Consider the following 17,568-nt stretch of genomic DNA (forward strand, 5'->3'; position numbering starts at 1 on the left):
ATGATGATTTCCTGGCTTTTGGTACAGTCTCTCTATTTGTGTCTTTTAAATACAGTATTATACTATGTGGTGCCCTATCCCATTTGTTTTGAGATATATATATATATATATAGATTGTAAGCTTGCGAGCAGGGTTCTCTTTCCTCTTTGTCTGTATATATTACCCAGTATTTTCTTATTAATGTTTGTTCCCAATTTTAAAGCGCTATGGAATTTGTTGGCGCTATGTAAATGTGTAAATGCATGTTAATGTTTAAGATATATACACATATATATATATATCAAAAAGAGCAGCAACCTGGCACAAATAGCTAATTCCAGGTTCTCCACCAGTGGTTGACTAATTGATCCTGCTAAGGATATATAAGAGGAGACCCTACTACAGCAGTTCATTATCTCTGATGAAATCACTTACAGGTGAAGAAACGCATCAGGTTAGGAGATCTCACTGTGCCATCTGACATCCCATCGAGTGGGAGTATAGTGCAGTTTATTTCTACACTCGCGACCTATTACCGGGAATCTAGATTACTTCAGCCGTTTGCTCCAGTCCACAGGCGCTTCCCTCAGCTGTGTCACGGCATTGAGAATAAAGTATTTTCGGCATCTCCCTCCAGAGCTACGCATCGCATTTAGTGTTCAATGAACCAGCGTCCCACGTACTTCCAGACTGCCTATGGGACTGATTTTTAGAACAAGGTCTGTATTACACAATCACTGATGCGGTGAGTGGGATAGACGATCTTGAGCGGAGCCTAGCCGTGGATTGACGATAATTTCTGACACTTATACCGGTTTCTGAGGAACATTCAATTTACCACATTGGAGTGGCTATTTTCAACACAATTGAACTATTTATTTGTTTTATTTGGTGTGGCCACACTGTTATATCATGTATTCCGTATTCTGAGTTAGTTGGATCCATCTGAGAGCGAAATAGCCACATAGAATTTTCCATGAACTGTGGCATATTTATTACACAATATACATTGTTTATTGGTTGCCTTATATGTATTAGATTATTTTCAGATTGTATTTGCCACTCGAATACTGCAGTTTATATTTTCATACATGTATTTTTCCACACTAGCCGGTGACTCTCATGTATTGATTTGTTTTTTATCAATAAATCGTTATATTTTACCCCACGGATCGTTTGTTAGTGGTGTGTGTACCACTTACCAGCGCTGATATTTGTGTTTTTGAGATAGATAGATATATATATATATATATATATATATATATATACACACACATACAGGGCCGGACTGGCCATCTGGCACTTCTGGCAAATGCCCATGTGCCCATTATCTGCTGGCCCCGACACTCTCTGGCTTCCTGGAGGCTGGCTCCTCCCAGAGCCAGCCAACTTGCTACATATGTCGCGGTCGATTGTTGCTCTGTTTCTTCCCCTCGCCTGCCTCTGCCTTCTGTCAGTAAACTGAAACTGTGCCCTGCATCCTGGACACAGTTTCCAGTTCTGCACTCTGCGATGTGCCGCGACTCGAGCGTGGGGGGTGGGATTTGCCGTGACTCGGCCGGGGGGGGGGGGGGGGGGGCGATTTTCCACGATTCGCATGCGTGGGGGGGGGGGTCGGTTGTCGTGAGTGAGAGGAGGTGGTGCAGGAAGAGGGGTGAAAGTACCAAGGTAGCAGGTGGTGCAGGAAGAGGGATGAGATTGCCAGGGGAGAAGGTGGCGGACAGGAATAGGGTAAGATTTCAGGAGAGAAGGTAGTGCAGGAAGATGGGTGAGATTGCCAGGGAAGAAGGTGGTGCAGGAAGAGGGGTGAGAGTGCCAGTGGAGAAGGTGGTGCAGGAAAAGGGGTGAGAGGACCAGGGGACAAGGTATTGCAGAAAGTGGGGTGAGAGGGCCTGGGGACAAGGTGGTGCAGGAAGTGGAGTGAGAGTGCCAGGGGAGAAGGTGATGTAGGAAGAGGGGTGAGAGGAACAGGGGAGAATGTGATTTGTGGGCACTACTATGGCATAATAGAATTTGGGGGCACTACTATGACATAATATGATTTGGAGGCACTACTGTGACATAATATGGTTTGGGGCACTACTGTGTTACGAGCCGCGGCTCCCCGACGGGCCGCCGCGGCTCACTTCCGGTTCTCCCAGACAGCCCTGCCGTCTCCTTAACGACCGGGACGTCACTTCCGCCCTGCGCGTCCCGGTTGCCTAGGCAAAAACCGGGACGCACTGCCTCGTCTGCCGCAGCGCCCAGCCAGCTGTCCTACAGCCGGGTGCTTACGTGCAGAAAAAAGTAACACACTAAGATATATGAACTGGCAATGGTTTTAATGAGCCAGTGAGTGTAGTGATCAGCGGCAGCTGTCTTGTGAGGAGGAACACCCAGCTGCATTGAGCATGCAGGAGAGGAATTGCATAGTGAGCATGCTAAGGAACTTAGAAAATATCCCACTAATCCAACTGAGCATGCCCGGGGATGATATTCTGCACTATGAGAGGAGTCTCGCTGCACTCTGCTCCTATTGGTTCTTCTCACTACTTAAGGCAGTGAGGACTGAGCCTCACTGCCAGTTATAGTTTCCTGTGTAGCTAGGCTCCTGTTCCTGTTTCCCTGCTCCTGTGCTGTACCTCTAGTTTGGATTTCCCGTGTATGACCCCTGGCTTGTTTCTGGACCTCGTTGTATTGCCTGTGACCCCTGACCTTGGCTTGTTATCTGGTATCGCTGCCTGCTGCCGTCCCTTGACCTTTGCTTGGATCTCACACTGCTGTACTACTTCGCTACCTCAGGGTTCTCCCCAGTCAGTGCACATTACACGACCCTCCGTTCGTCTGCAGCCAAGTCTGTCCCCACCACTAGGGGCTCCAGCGAACACCAGACTGCGGAGCAGACTCCGGGTTTTGTAGTGCTGACTGAAGGAGTTTTTAACATTATAACTAGAGATGAGCAGGCTCGGATATCTGAAATCCGAGCCCACCTGAACGTTGCCGATCCGAGCCGGATCCGAGACAGATCTGGGTATTCCCGCCAATTGCAAAACTGAAACCGAGGCTCTGAGTCATAATCCCGCTGTCGGATCTCGCGATACTCGTATTCTATAAATTCCCGCCGCCATCTTCACTTGGGCATTGATCAGGGTAGAGGGAGGTTGTGTTAGGTGGTCCTCTGTCCTGCTATATCTCGTGCTGTGCTGTGCTCAGTCCAAAAAAAGTTATAAAAAAAATAATTATAAAAAAAAGAAATAAAAAAAAAATATCCAAAAACAATCCTGCAGTATAAGTCCATTGGTACTGCAATATTACAAAGTTCACTGATTCAGCAGTATAAGTCCAGTGGTACTGCTATATTACAAAGTTCACTGATTCAGCAGTATAAGTCCAGTGGTACTGCAATATTACAAAGTTCACTGATTCTGCAGAATAGACTGGGAATTAGTGGAAATTATTGTTATTGAATGTTATTGAGGTTAATAATAGCGTAGGAGTGAAAATAAACCCAAAAACTTGATTTTAACACTTTTTATGTTTTTTTCAAAATAAATTTGAATCCAAAACCTTAAATCCGAACCAAAACCTTTCGTCAGGTGTTTTGCGAAACAAATCCGAACCCAAAACCTCAAGCAAATCCAAATCCAAAACACAAAACACGAGACACCAAAAGTGGCCGGTGCACATTCCTAATTATAACTGGCCCAAAAATAAAGACGATCCTATTTCCCACCGATGGAACCCAGTCCGGCTCAAGTCCTAGCAGGACAGATCCAGGCCATTTCGCAGGTGGTTCAGGACCTTTCGCTTAGACTTTCTGCTCAGGAAGAAGCCACCAAGGCCTCACAAGCAATTCTGGCACCTGCCCCTGAGCCGAAGTTAAATCTTCCGGACAGTTTCTCCGGGGATAGAACTTTGTTCCGGAATTTTAAAGAGGGCTGCAAGCTATATTTCCATCTCAGGCCCCGTTCCTCGGGCTCGGAGCAACAGAGGGTCGGTATTATCATCTCCTTACTTCAGGGCGATCCCCAATCCTGGGCATTCAGTCTGACTCCTGTTAATCCAGCCCTGCAGTCCGTAGACGCCTTCTTCAACGCACTTGGTCTCCTATATGATGATCCAGACAGGGTGGCCTCAGCCGAGTCACACCTAAGAGCGCTGAAACAAGGGCGGCGGACAGCGGAAGAGTGTTGTGCCAAGTTCCGACGTTGGTCGGTCGACAGTCAGTGGAATGACCCCGCACTACGGAGTCAGTTCCGGCTTGAGCTCTCGGAGCAGATAAAGGACTCCTTAGTCCAGTATCCTTCATCTCCTTCCCTGGAGGCCTTAATGCAATTAGTTCATAAAATTGACCGCAGGATCAAGGAAAGGAGGTGCGAGAGGGAGGCCGCCTCACCATCCTGGTCCTCTTCAGCCGTCTACCCGGTTCCTCAGGATTTGCCAGAGCCCATGCAGTTAGGGGCTTATCGTCTGTCCCCTGAGGAAAAATCCAGGCGGCGGTCACAGGGGCTATGTCTCTACTGTGGCAATAAGGGCCATCTCCTGCGTAACTGCCCCAACAAGGCGGGAAAAGACCAGGCCTAGGAGTAAAGGAAGAGGTACGCCTAGGTCTCCAAATTATCTCTTCCAAGAATTCCATCCTAATCCCTGCTCGGATCATGTATGGTAATAGATCCGTTTCCACCTCTGCTTTTCTAGACAGTGGTGCAGCTGGAAATTTTTGGGATGTGAACTTTGCCAAGACACTTGGTATTCCTTCCATAAACTTGGACTCGGAAATTACGGTCTGCGGACTGGACGGTAAACCGTTGACTGACGGAAGGATCTCATATCAAACTCCTCCTCTGTATCTTACCGTGGGAGCTCTCCATTCTGAAGTCCTCTCGTTCTTCTTGATTTCCTGTTCCTCCATACCATTGATTCTGGGGCATCCTTGTCTCCAACTTCATAATCCTCACATCGATTGGAGCACGGGGGAAATCATACGATGGAGTAAGACTTGTTCCTCAACCTGTCTTGTTCTTCCTCTTCGGGTTGTTCAGCCTTGTCCCGAATCTCTTCCTTTGCCTTACCATGAGTTCCACGATGTGTTCTCTAAGAAGTAAGCAGACTCTCTACCCCCACATCGTAGCTATGATTGCTCCATCGATCTGGTTCCGGATGCCAAGCTTCCTAAGGGAAGATTATATGCCCTGTCCATTCCTGAGACTAAGGCTATGGATGACTATGTGGAGGAAAATCTAGGTAAGGGATTCATTTGACCATCTAAATCACCCGTAGGAGCAGGTTTCTTCTTTGTGGCTAAGAAGGATGGGAGCCTCCGCCCGTGCATAGACTATCGGGGTCTAAATGGGATTACCGTGAAGAATACTTACCCGTTGCCACTCATCTCCGTGCTCTTAGATCAGCTCAAATTTTCCACGATCTTCTCCAAGATCGATCTGCGGGAGGCATATAATTTGGTCCGGATCAAGAAGGGTGATGAGTGGAAGACGGCCGGGGTGTCTGGGAGAACCGGAAGTGAGCCACGGTGGCCCGTCGGGGAGCCGCGGCTCGTAACAGTACCCCCCCTTGAGGAGGGGTCAAGGTACCCCGACTTCCAGGTTTCCCAGGATACTTTTTGAAGAAGTCCTCTTATGCCGCTGTCTGTTCCAGTGAGACCCTGGACTCACATATCTATGGACTTCATTATGGAACTACCGCGTTCATCCAGCTTTAACACCATCTGGGTGATAGTTGACAGATTTAGCAAGATGGCCCACTTCATCCCCCTTGTAGGATTGCCATGCGCTAAAACGTTGGCATCTCTATTCATTCAGCACGTTTTCAAGCTCCATGGACTTCCTGTTAACATTGTCTCTGACCACGGCTCCCAATTTGTAGCCACCTTCTGGAGAGCGTTCTGTGCCCAATTGGGAATCAAACTCTGTCTGTCGTCAGGGTATCACCCACAGTCCAACGGACAAACGGAAAGGGTCAATCAATCCTTTGAGCAATTTCTCAGTTTATATGTAACTAAATGCCATAGTGATTGGGCTGCTCTGCTTCCATGGGCAGAGTTTGCCTACAATAACTCGTGCCATTCTTCTACTCTGGTTTCGCCATTTTTCTGTAACCTTGGATTCCATCCTCGGTCCAATTCGCTGGGAGTTCCGAATCAAGCTAAACCTAGCGCTTCGATTTCTTATCTGAGCCGGATATGGAGAAAGGTGCACATTGCCCTCAAACAAGCCTCATTAAAGTCTAAGCATTATGCTGATCGGCATCGCGGGCCGTCTCCTTGATGACCGGGACGTCACTTCCGCCCTGCGCATCCTGGGTGCCTAGGCAACAACCGGGACGCACTGCCTCGTCTGCCGCAGCGCCTGGCCAGCTGTCCTACAGCTGGGCGCCTATGCGCAGAAAAAAGTAACACACTAAGATATATGAACTGGCAATGGTTTTAATGAGCCAGTGAGTGTAGTGATCAGCAGCAGCTGTCTTGTGAAGAGGAACACCCAGCTGCATTGAGCATGCAGGAGAGGAATTGCATAGTGAGCATGCTCAGGAACTTAGAAAATATCCCACTAATCCAACTGAGCATGCCCGGGGATGATATTCTGCACTATGGGAGGAGTCTCGCTGCACTCTGCTCCTATTGGTTCTTCTCACTACTTAAGGCTCACTGCCAGTTATAGCTTCCTGTGTAGCTAGGCTCCTGTTCCTGTTTCCCTGCTCCTGTGCTGTACCTCTAGTTTGGATTTCCCATGTATGACCCCTGGCTTGTTTCTGGACCTCGTTGTATTGCCTGTGACCCCTGACCTTGGCTCGTTATCTGGTATCGCTGCCTGCTGCCGGCCCTTGACCTTTGCTTGGATCTCACACTGCTGTACTACTTCGCTACCTCAGGGTTCTCCCCAGTCAGTGCACATTACACGACCCTCCGTTCGTCTGCAGCCAAGTCTGTCCCCACCACTAGGGGCTCCAGCGAACACCAGACTGCGGAGCAGACTCCGGGTTTTGTAGTGCTGACTGAAGGAGTTCCTAACATACTGTATGACATAATATGATTTGGGGCACTATTGTGGCATAATATGATTTGGGGGCACTACTGTGACATAATATAATTTGGAGGCATTACTGTGGCATAATATGATTTGGGGGCACTCCTGTATTACATAATATGATTTGGGGGCACTATTGTGGCATAATATGATTTGGGGGCACTATTATGGCAAAATATGATTTGTGGGCACTACTGTATGGCCTAATATAAATTGAGGGTAATACTATGTGGCATAATATTACCTGGGGGCACTACGGTGTGGCATAATATGAACTTATGTCAAAGGCAAGTCTCTCATTGTTGACTATGATGGGGGCCCAAAGAAATGGCTGTACCAGGGTCCAAAATTCCTCTTGTCAGCCCTTCCTGTAAGTCAAGGGGGTAGACTTCTCCAGTTAAATAATCTAAATGTTTCCTATCTAATCAAATTGATGGATCACATCCAGTTAGCTCTCACCCACCTCCTCTATTCCCTTAATTTATATACTGTGTAATTTAAAATGAGTAGAAAAGACGCATATCCAATTACTGTAGTAAATAAAATATTTTCATTTGACATTTTGCTGCAGATGAAAATACTTTTAATGTGGCAGCGTAGGTTCTGGTGATCATTCAACAGTTATGTTTTTCCTGATATTTTTGTTAGAGTTTTGTTTTGTGTGGAATGATTCATGAAAATTCTGCCATTACTATTTAATTGAGGGAAAAGGATACCTGTTAATTAAATGTGTGTAAGTATTCTGTTGTTGCTATTTTGTGGGAGATTTGAAAAAAGCAGAACATTGGTTCTCTACAGTGGCGCCTATGTAATTGGTGGTATTGCTTTAGTATGTGGTGGCAATGTTGTAGTGTGTTTGGGGGTTAGTATTGCTAATAAGTGGGAGAGGGTATTGCTGTAATGTGGGGGTGATGCCGGATGCTGTAATGTGGGGGGTCATGCTGGACGCTGTAATGTGGGGGGTGATGCTGGTTGCTGTAATGTGGGGGGTCATGCTGGACGCTGTAACGTGGGGGGGGGGTGATGCTGGTTGCTGTAATGTGGGGGCTGATGCTGGTTGCTGTAATGTGGGGGTACTGATGTAATATGAGTGTGTGTGGGGGGCAGGGGCGGACTGGCCATCTGGCACTTCTGGCAAATGCCAGAAGGGCCGATGGCCAGAAGGGCCGGTCCGCATGTCCGCCGAGCAGCAGCACCCTGCGCGCTGCTCGGCGGACGGAGAGTCAGTGACTGGCGACTATGTGAGTAATCACATGGGACGGCACCACGCCACAGGCACCGTCCCATGTGATTACTGCATAGTCGGCAGTCATTGATTCTCCGTTGGCTGACCAGCGCGCAGGGTGCTGCTGCTGCTGGATGTAAAAAGGTAAGTGTCTGTGTGTGTAAGTAAGTATAGTGTGGCAAACAGTGGGGCTGGCAAACTGGGGCAAACAAACAGTGGAGGAAAAACAGTGGGGCTAACAAACAAACAGTGGGGCTAACAAACAAACAGTGGGGCTAACAAACAAACAAACAGTGGGGCTAACAAACAAACAGTGGGGCTAACAAACAAGCAGTGGAGGAAAAACAGTGGGGCTAACAAACAAACAGTGGGGCTAACAAACAAACAAACAGTGGGGCTAACAAACAAACAAACAGTGGGGCTAACAAACAAACAAACAGTGGGGCTAACAAACAAACAGTGGAGGAAAAACAGTGGGGCTAACAAACAAACAGTGGGGCTAACAAACAAACAGTGGGGCTAACAAACAGTGGTGCTAACAAATAAACAGTGGGGCTAACAAACAGTGGAGGAAAAACAGTGGGGCTAACAACCAGACAGTGGGGCTAACAACCAGACAGTGGGGCTAACAACCAGTGGGGCTAACAGTGTGGCTGTGGGGCTAATTTTGTGCATGTGTGGCCCCATGTTGCTATAGTGTACGTGCGTGTTTGGCCATGTTCATATAGTGTGCGCGAGCGCAGTATTTTAAATATAGCATGTGTGTGCGTGCGCGCAGTATTTTAATATAATATGTGAGAGAAGGGAGGATCTTAATATAGTGTGGGAGGTAGGCTATTTAATGGTGGAGTGTAGGTGGGGGCTAATTATTTAAGGTGAGGTGAAAGAACCTTTAATTTAATGCTGGGGTGGTTTAGGGCTATCAATTGAATATGGGGCTGATTTTGGGGAGAAGGGCTATTTATTGAATGTGAATATAAATTATTTATTGTCGGGATTGGTTGTGGAAAATGGCTATATTTATTACATTTTAATGCTATTTAATTTATTGCTGGGACTGTTTGGAGGGAGGGAAATATGTCTTGAGTAAATGGGTATACTGTTAATTTTATGTTGGGGCTGGTTGGAGGGAAATTGGTCTACTTAATTAATGTGAATATTATTATTGTGGGGACTGGAGGTAGGCCTAATTATAAAACGTGAGTGCTATTGTTTTAACATTGGGGCTGGTTGGAGTTTTCTAAATCTCATGTACCCATTTTTTTTTTCAAAATAGGGCATCCAATATTCCAGGTTCGAGACAAGAATGAACTGAGCTAAAGAAACCATCTGCTACAAGTGGTGAAAGTGACCAAGACAGGTAGGAGAGAGCAGGACAGTCTGCCAACTGTCCTGAATCTGGTAGGGCAGTCCTGAATTTGGATGACTGTCTCCCTTAGTCAGGATTTGGTCCGACTGCAAGGGAGGTATGTCCCGCTTCACAACGTACTGCTTGTGAAGGCAACGCTGTGTGCTTCTAACAGTAGGGTCTGTGTATTTGTCTAAAATGTAATGTATTATTATAATGTATGTATCAATGCCCCATGTTGGCCACACCCACAACACAATGAGGTCACGCCGTGTTCAGCGCCACCGCTACGCGGTGGCACATATTTTCATTCCTGCTGGAACTGAGGTGGGCCTGTGTACCTTAAATGCCAGGGCTGATTTTTAGTCCCAGTCCGGCCCTGGTGGGGGGTTATTTATTGCTGTAATTAGGTACTAATAATGTATTGTCATGGTATTTATTGATGTATTGGGGATGATAATGTAATGTTGAGGGTCATTAGGAGAAATAAATACCCCACATATACACTCATACTACATCATGCAAACACTTCTGGTTCTATAACATCTATAGTATGTAAATAAAAATTATTTTCCACAAGCATAAGTTCTGAGTCTCTGGCATCTTACCAGTAGTCTTCTCTTATTTGAAAAATGACAGAACTCAAAATTGCCTCAGTATGCCTGTAATGTATAGTTGTACAGAAAGTAATTAATATGAAAAGTGAGCAATTAAAACACTTACTAGTACACTTGATCAATAACTAAGTATAACCAGTACAAATGTTAAGTAACCCATAGAAAAAACATATGTTTGCTTTTATAAATTTAGCTCTAAACTGTTGAAAGTTTTTTGAATGATTGATATACATAGATTACATCACAAAATTGCTATTTGCACTAAACTGATAAGTACTGTAATAAGACAATTAATTCCTCTCCATGACACTGACGAGCATGTTTATTCTTTACACATTTTTCCCTCTCAATACTTTTGGTTGACTCATTGGTACTCACCTTTTTCAAAGCATTTAGGATATTGCATCACTCCTCTGTCACACTTTCCTATCATGTTAGTGCCAGGCGAAAACACATATCCATTTTTACAAGTAAACATTATTACATCACCATGTTGAGCATACAGTTTGTCCTGGTTTATCAATATCATCTGTATATTATTTTCGTTCATGTCCTTTCTCGTTACAGTACATGGCTCTGGGAAAAAATCAAAACAAAGCAAAAACAAAATAAAAGCATTGCATTTACAGCCCAAGGCTTTCAGTTGAGGTTTACTATTTATGATTTTAATACAATAATAAAAAAGATATTTTAAACCATTTAGTGCCTGATTCATCAAGGCACATATATGAAGATTTTGACCGTATCGTATACAAAATCACTCATGCCCAGATCCAGACCATATCACAGTAACCGCAGCCATGTCCGCTCAATATCCATGTGCAAAGGACACCTACTACAGCTTATGTTTTCGGGTAGGGAAAGGAGCGGAGAAGGAAAGGGGCGTTCGGCCCAGGGGCGAACCTTGATTTTCTCCTAGGGGGTAGGGCAATTTAGTGCCCACCCCTATTTCTTTTCTAGCAGCCGACTGGGGCAATCGCCACCCCTAGTCTACAGCTGCACACTTTATTCATGTCCCTGTAGGCAGAGACAGAAACGCAGAGGATGCTGCCTGGTCACTCTAATTGTGTTTAAAGCACAATCAGAGTGGCCGGGCAGAATTCTCTGTCTGCCTTGAAAGAGGGAACTATCCTCCGTCAAATGAGGGGACCCTATAGTTTCTTTGAGCCAGGGTGTGCATTACAAAACCTCTCCCTCTTTCTGGGCTCCATAATTTTTGTGTAGTGTAAGGCTTACTGACTGGGGATCACACTGATCACATTAGCCTTCTGCATTAGCCTTCTGATGAAATCATAATAACATGGAATATGTATAGCTCTAAAGTTACACTGCGAATAATTGAATTTAGATCTATAATTGAAAAAGCTTATTAGCTCTGATTGACTTCATCACAGCAATGTAGTATTTGTTAAAGCTGGACAATCATTTGTGCCAAAACTTCTGACAGGACGTGTTAGAAAATTCAGACACATCCTCCATGGACTTCTAAGCACATTACAACAAGTATAAAGGGCCAACCTGTGCTGTTTCCATGTTTTTGGGGATTTTGTTTGGAATATGTATCATATGGTGTTGCTGGGACACTCGTGAAAGTTCCCTTTGATATACAGGGTGGCAGGTTCTTCATTGGACTAAGCATATTTTGATATTAAGATTTCTAACAACATTTGTCCACTGTCTACATTGTTCTTCAGTAATAATTCTCATGAATACCAGCTATCATTATAAGATCTTTTACTGACAATCAGCATTATTGTGATGTATACAAATACTATTTGATTACAGTCATGGCCAATAGTTTTGCGAATGACACAAGTATTGGTTTTCACAAAGTTTGCTGTTTCAGTGTTTTTAGTCCTTTTTGTCAGATGCTGCTATGGTATACTGAAGTAAATTTACATGCATTTCATACATGTGAAAGGATTTTATTGACAATTACATTAACTTTATTCAAAGAGTCAATATTTACAGTGTTGACCCTTCTTTTTGAAGACCTATGCAATTCGCCCTGACATGTTGTCAATCAACTTTTGGGCCACATACTGACTGATGGCCACCCATTCTTGCCTAATCAATACTTGGAGTTTGTCTGAATGTGTCAGTTTTTGTTTGTCCACCCGCCTCTTGAGGATTGACCACAAGTTCTCAATGAGATTAAGGTTTGGGGAGTTTCCTGGCCATGGACCCACAATTTCCATGTTTTGATCCCTGAGCCACTTAGTTATCACTTTTGCCTTATGGCAAGGTGCTCCATCGTGCTGGAAAAGGTATTGTTCTTCACCAAACTGTTCTTGCATGGTTGGGAGAAGTTGCTCTTGGAGGATGATTTGGTACCATTCTTTATTCATGGCTGTGTTCCTATGCAAAATTGTGAGTGAGCCCACTCCCTTGGCTGAGAAGCAACCCCACACATGAATGGTCTCAGGATGCATTACTGTTGGTACAACACAGGACTTATGGTAGTGCTCACCTTTCCTTCTCCAGACAAGCATTTTTTCCAGATGCCCCAAACAATCTGAAAGGTGATTCATCAGAGAAAATGACTTTACTCCAGTCCTCAGCAGTCTAATCCCTGTATCTATTGCAGAATATCAGTCTGTCCCTGATGTTTTACCTGGAGAGAAGTGGCTTCTTTGCTGGCCTTCTTGACACCAGACCAGCCTCCAAAAGTCTTCACCTCACTGTGCGTGCAGATGCACTCACACCTGCCTACTGCCATTCCTGAGCAAGCTCTGCACTGGTGGTGCCCCGATCCCCCAGCTGAATCAACTTTAGGAGACGGTCCTGGCACTTGCTGGACATTATTGGGTTCCCTGAAGCCTTCTTCACAACTATTGAATCCCTCTACTTGAAATTCTTGATGATCTGATATATGGTTGATTTAGGAGCAATCTTAATAGCAGCAATATCCTTGCCTGTGAAACCCTTTTTGTGCAAGGCAATGAAGACTGCACATGTTTCCTTGCAGGTAAACATGGTTAACAGAGAAAGAACAATGATTTCAAGCACCACCCTCCTTTTAAAGCTTCCAGTCTGTTATTCTATCTCAATCAGCACGACAGAGTGATCTCCAGCCTTGTCCTCGTCAACACTCTCACCTGTGTTAATGAGAGAATCACTGACCTGTTGTCAGCTGATTCTTTTGTGGCAGAGCTGAAATGCAGTAGAAATGTTGTTTTTGGGATAGCATTCATTGTCAGGGCAAAGAGGGACTTTGAAATTAATTGCAATTAATCTGATCAGTCTTCAAGACATACTGGAGTATATTCAAATTGTCATCATAAAAACTGAGGCAGCAGACTTTGTGAAAATTAATATTTGTTGCATTCTCAAAACTTTTGGCCATAACTGTATGTTCAGCCCATTATTAGAATGATTATTCACAGAGCTTTATATATATATATATATATATATATATATATATATATATCTCTTAGCATTTGTTTATTTTTTAGATATGTGTACCTATATGTTTTAAAATTAATTGTTATTATTGTTAAACTGTCTTAGATATATTATCAGACATTGTATATTGTTTTCCATTTGTTTATATTTTACTAGATGAAGTTTCCGCTGTTGTCTATGATTAAATCCTTAAGTTATTAAGTTATCTTTGAGCTGGTTGTAACTGTCAACAATTTAAAAACAATTAGCAGCTTAGTAGCTCTTCCAACACACCCATTAGTTGGCTGCCCAGTGTCATTTTTGTTTTTATATTAAATGTTATCCAAATCCCAGAACAGGCTCTCTGGGTCAATGTTCTGGCCAGTGTACACCAACACAAGGTTTGACCGGTACCCTAACAGCCTTAAAACCTGGCCAGGATCCAACTGGACCACCTCAAGTTAGTTTCATTCCAATGGTGCAGGGTTATTCGAATGCATAACCGGACAGACAAACCAAATCCATCCAGTAGAAGGGCCAGAACAGGCTCCCTGGTTCAAAGCTCTGGCCTGCGTACACCAACAGGAGGCCTGACTGGGACCTCAACCCCTAATATGTCTTTTGCGATCTCATATTACAAGTCTGTGAAGTTTTTGTCCAAATCCATGCAGTGAAAGGCCCAGAACAGGCTCCGCGGGTCAAAGTTCTGCTTGGTGTACTCAGAGTGGCGTCACTTGCAAGTACAACTATGGCTTTCTCTCTCGCTAAGAAATTTTCTCCAGCCATATTTGTCGGGTAAAGGGAAGATGGTTAATGGTTTTTGGCTGCGGGGGACACACAGTAACATTTTTAGTCCTGGCACAGCTCTCTTTATAAAGTTTAATATGTCCGTGCGCCCGTTTTAAACCTCCCGCCCCTCAGTGACGTCAGATAATTTATTCACTGCACTGAGCTGGGAGCGGGAAAATTAAAAGTGCTTTGTGCTGCACTAATCAAAGGGAGCGTGCTTTAGAGTTTATTTACAGCAGGTACACACTTATACACAGCCCTGGTCTAATTTCCTACTGCAGCGGGTAATGGTAGTGACACATATACTGACCTGGGGGTAAATGTATCAAAGTCCGATTTTTTCAGTGTGTTAAAAAAGCGGCAAATCGGGGGTGAAAACCTCAGATTTTAGTCAAAATTTTCTCAAATGTATAAAGCTGCAATTTTAACCCTGATCTTCAAAATCGCTGGTCATCTCTGGCGATTTGCTGCTATGTAAAACACTCCAGTGATAGCTAACTCTCCTGTGTTGTAGCAGCGAGTTGTATACACATTAATGTTACACTGCCCTGTCATACAGCTGCCAGAGCTCCGGCAGCTGTCAAAGGTGTTAAAAAAAGATCAAAGTTTAAAAAAAAAAGGTGGCACTATAGCAGGGGGACACACAGCAGGGGTCCTCCTGCCATAATGACAAACCAACCCCAGGCTGTTCAGTGCTGGGCTGGATTCCCTAGGGAGTGGGGTCTGCCGAATAAATGAGTGCCCCCCCTAGGGACACCCAGCCCAGTGCTGATAGCACTAGGGCTCTTCCTACATCCCTGGTTGGTGGTGTAGGGTAAAAACGGCGATATAAGTGTTAAAAAAACAAACAGACGCCATTTTGTTTTGTGGAACTACAAGTCAGCCTGGTTGCCCTAAATAGTGTTGGCATGCTGCTACTTATATAGCTACAAGCACCAGCATACCCATGGCAGCCAGGGCATGTTGGCCCTTGGAGAACCACAAGTGCCAACAAGCCCTGACACCCAGGGCTGGCTGGGACCTGTAGTTCCACAAAACAAAATATTTACAAATCCACAACACCCTTGTTAAAACCACTAACATTTATTAAAAATAATAAACCCACACTAATGACAGTAAACACCCTCATTTACACCACATATTTTTATTAAAAATAATAAATCCCCAAGAAACTCACCAATGAAGTTTTCTTCTGTAGTCAGCAGCTTTCAATCCAAAAATGACTGTCACCAAAGTCCAAAATAAATTTGTATCCAAAGTCCATGCTGTTGGGAAAATCAGAAACTTATGCTAAAAAAATAACAACAAGCAGTCCATCATGAGCTAGGACCCTTCTCTCACCTACATCCCGACACCTGCAATCTACACCCACAACACCGTCCTCATCAATATCCTCAGTAGTGATCGGAGTTAGTCCTGCATCCAAGTTGCTAAGGCTAGATGACTCCTCCACTATCCTGGATTCCTCAGAACAATTCTTAAGCGTTAGTCCTACTGCTGATGCTGCTGCTGCTGCTGTGGGTGAATCTTCATCGCAGAAGCAGATCAAGAAGAAAACTACTAGTAGTTTGAAACAATTGACTGTTAAACAATCCTTTGCAAGAGGAAGCAAGTTTGAAAGCTGTTACCCAGTCGCAAAGCGGATCACAGACCCCATGGCGACTAAGCTAGTATTAGATCTGCATGCAATATCCACTATTAATGCAGCTGGTTTTAGACAGTTACTTGAGGTCTTGTGCCCCGGTTACCAGACTCCATCACGACACCATTTCAGTAGAAAAGCTATTCCTCACCTCTACCAGAAGGTTCATAAAAATGCAATTATTGAGCTACAAAATGCCATTCTACCCACTGTAAACTTAACCACAGATATGTAGACAAGCGGAACTGGGCAAACTAATGATTATATGACTGTGACAGCCCACTGGGTTGGTGATTCGCCTTCACCAGCAGGAACAGCAGAAGCATGTACCCAAGTACATCACATTTGTCAGAGGCAGGCTACTCTGTATCACTGGCTTCACTAAGAGGCATACAGCTGACAATCTGTTATAAAAAATAAGGGATGTCATTGCAACATGACTTATCCCGCTTGGACAGTCCTCAGGATTTGTCATTTCTGAAAACGCCACCAATATTGTGAGAGCATTACAGCTGGGTGAAATCCATCACATTCCCTGCTTTGCTCACACAATAATCTTGGTGGTACAGAGCTTTTAAAAAAAATGACAGGGACGGGCAGGAGATGCTGTCTGTGGCCCGTAAAATATCGGGACATTTCCGGCATTTGGCAACAGCATGTAGGAGATTGCAGCAGCTGCAACAGCAATTTAATTTGCCCTGCCACCTGCCTTCCACGCTTTCTCCACAAGCCATGACATTGGGAAAAGAGGGGGGGTGTGTTTTAGTCAAGCGCAGTGGAGAATACTTTCTGTGTGTGTTAGGAACCCCTCCAGCCGGCACAACACAACCCGGAATCTACTCTGCCAGTCAGGTGTTCACTAGAGCCCCTGGTGGTGGGAACAGACTGGGCTGCAGACTGACAGAGGGTCGTGAAGTGTGTACCAGCTGGGGAGAACCCAGGTAAGCGGAGTGAAGTCCAAGCAGAGGTCAAGGGCCGCCAGCAGATAGCAATTCCAATAAACAAGCCGAGGTCAAGGGTCACGAGATACACAGGCAGGGTCCAAATCCAGGCAAAGGGTCATACACGGGTAATCAGCAGAATATTCAACGGACAGGTACAGGGCACAGAGCAGTTCAGCAGACTGGCAACAGAAGCTATAACCGGCAATGAGGCAGCAGACCTCATTGCCTTAAGTACAGACATAGACCAATCAGGATTTGTATACACACCTGCAGACTAATTGCTAGTACAGAGCAGGACCAATCAGGGCTTGTCCCTGAAACATACAGTTGCAGGCTAATGTCCTGTAAATTCAGCCCCCTTCATTTAATCAGCCCACAGGCTGTCTATGGCGCGCATGCGCCCGGCTTCCAGCACTGCCGCTACGCAGCACTGTTGAAGAGGCATACGGCCGTTGCCTTGGCGACGGCCGGGCAGGAAAAGGAAATGACGCCTCGGTCGTCAAGGTGACGGCCGGGACGCCAGGAGGAGTCAGAAGCGAGCTGCGGCGGCTGTGAGTACCACCGCGGCTTGTGACAGTGTGGTACAAGATGCTGAAACCATTCAAAGTAGTCACTTG

At 45.0% G+C, this 17,568-nt stretch overlaps 1 protein-coding gene across 2 annotated transcripts in view; it reads right to left on the minus strand.

The window, feature by feature from the left end:
* LOC142099297 (complement factor H-like) overlaps positions 1-17,568 on the minus strand; it is a 359,733-nt gene that overhangs the window by 20,768 nt on the left and 321,397 nt on the right. For both annotated transcript variants that reach the window (XM_075182616.1, XM_075182615.1), the window contains one exon: positions 10,571-10,768. In XM_075182616.1, coding sequence (XP_075038717.1) covers positions 10,571-10,768 — 198 coding nt within the window. The remainder of the gene's footprint in view (positions 1-10,570; positions 10,769-17,568) is intronic.

Source organism: Mixophyes fleayi, chromosome 8 (assembly GCF_038048845.1).
Source record: "Mixophyes fleayi isolate aMixFle1 chromosome 8, aMixFle1.hap1, whole genome shotgun sequence".
Taxonomy (NCBI): Eukaryota; Metazoa; Chordata; class Amphibia; order Anura; family Limnodynastidae; genus Mixophyes; species Mixophyes fleayi.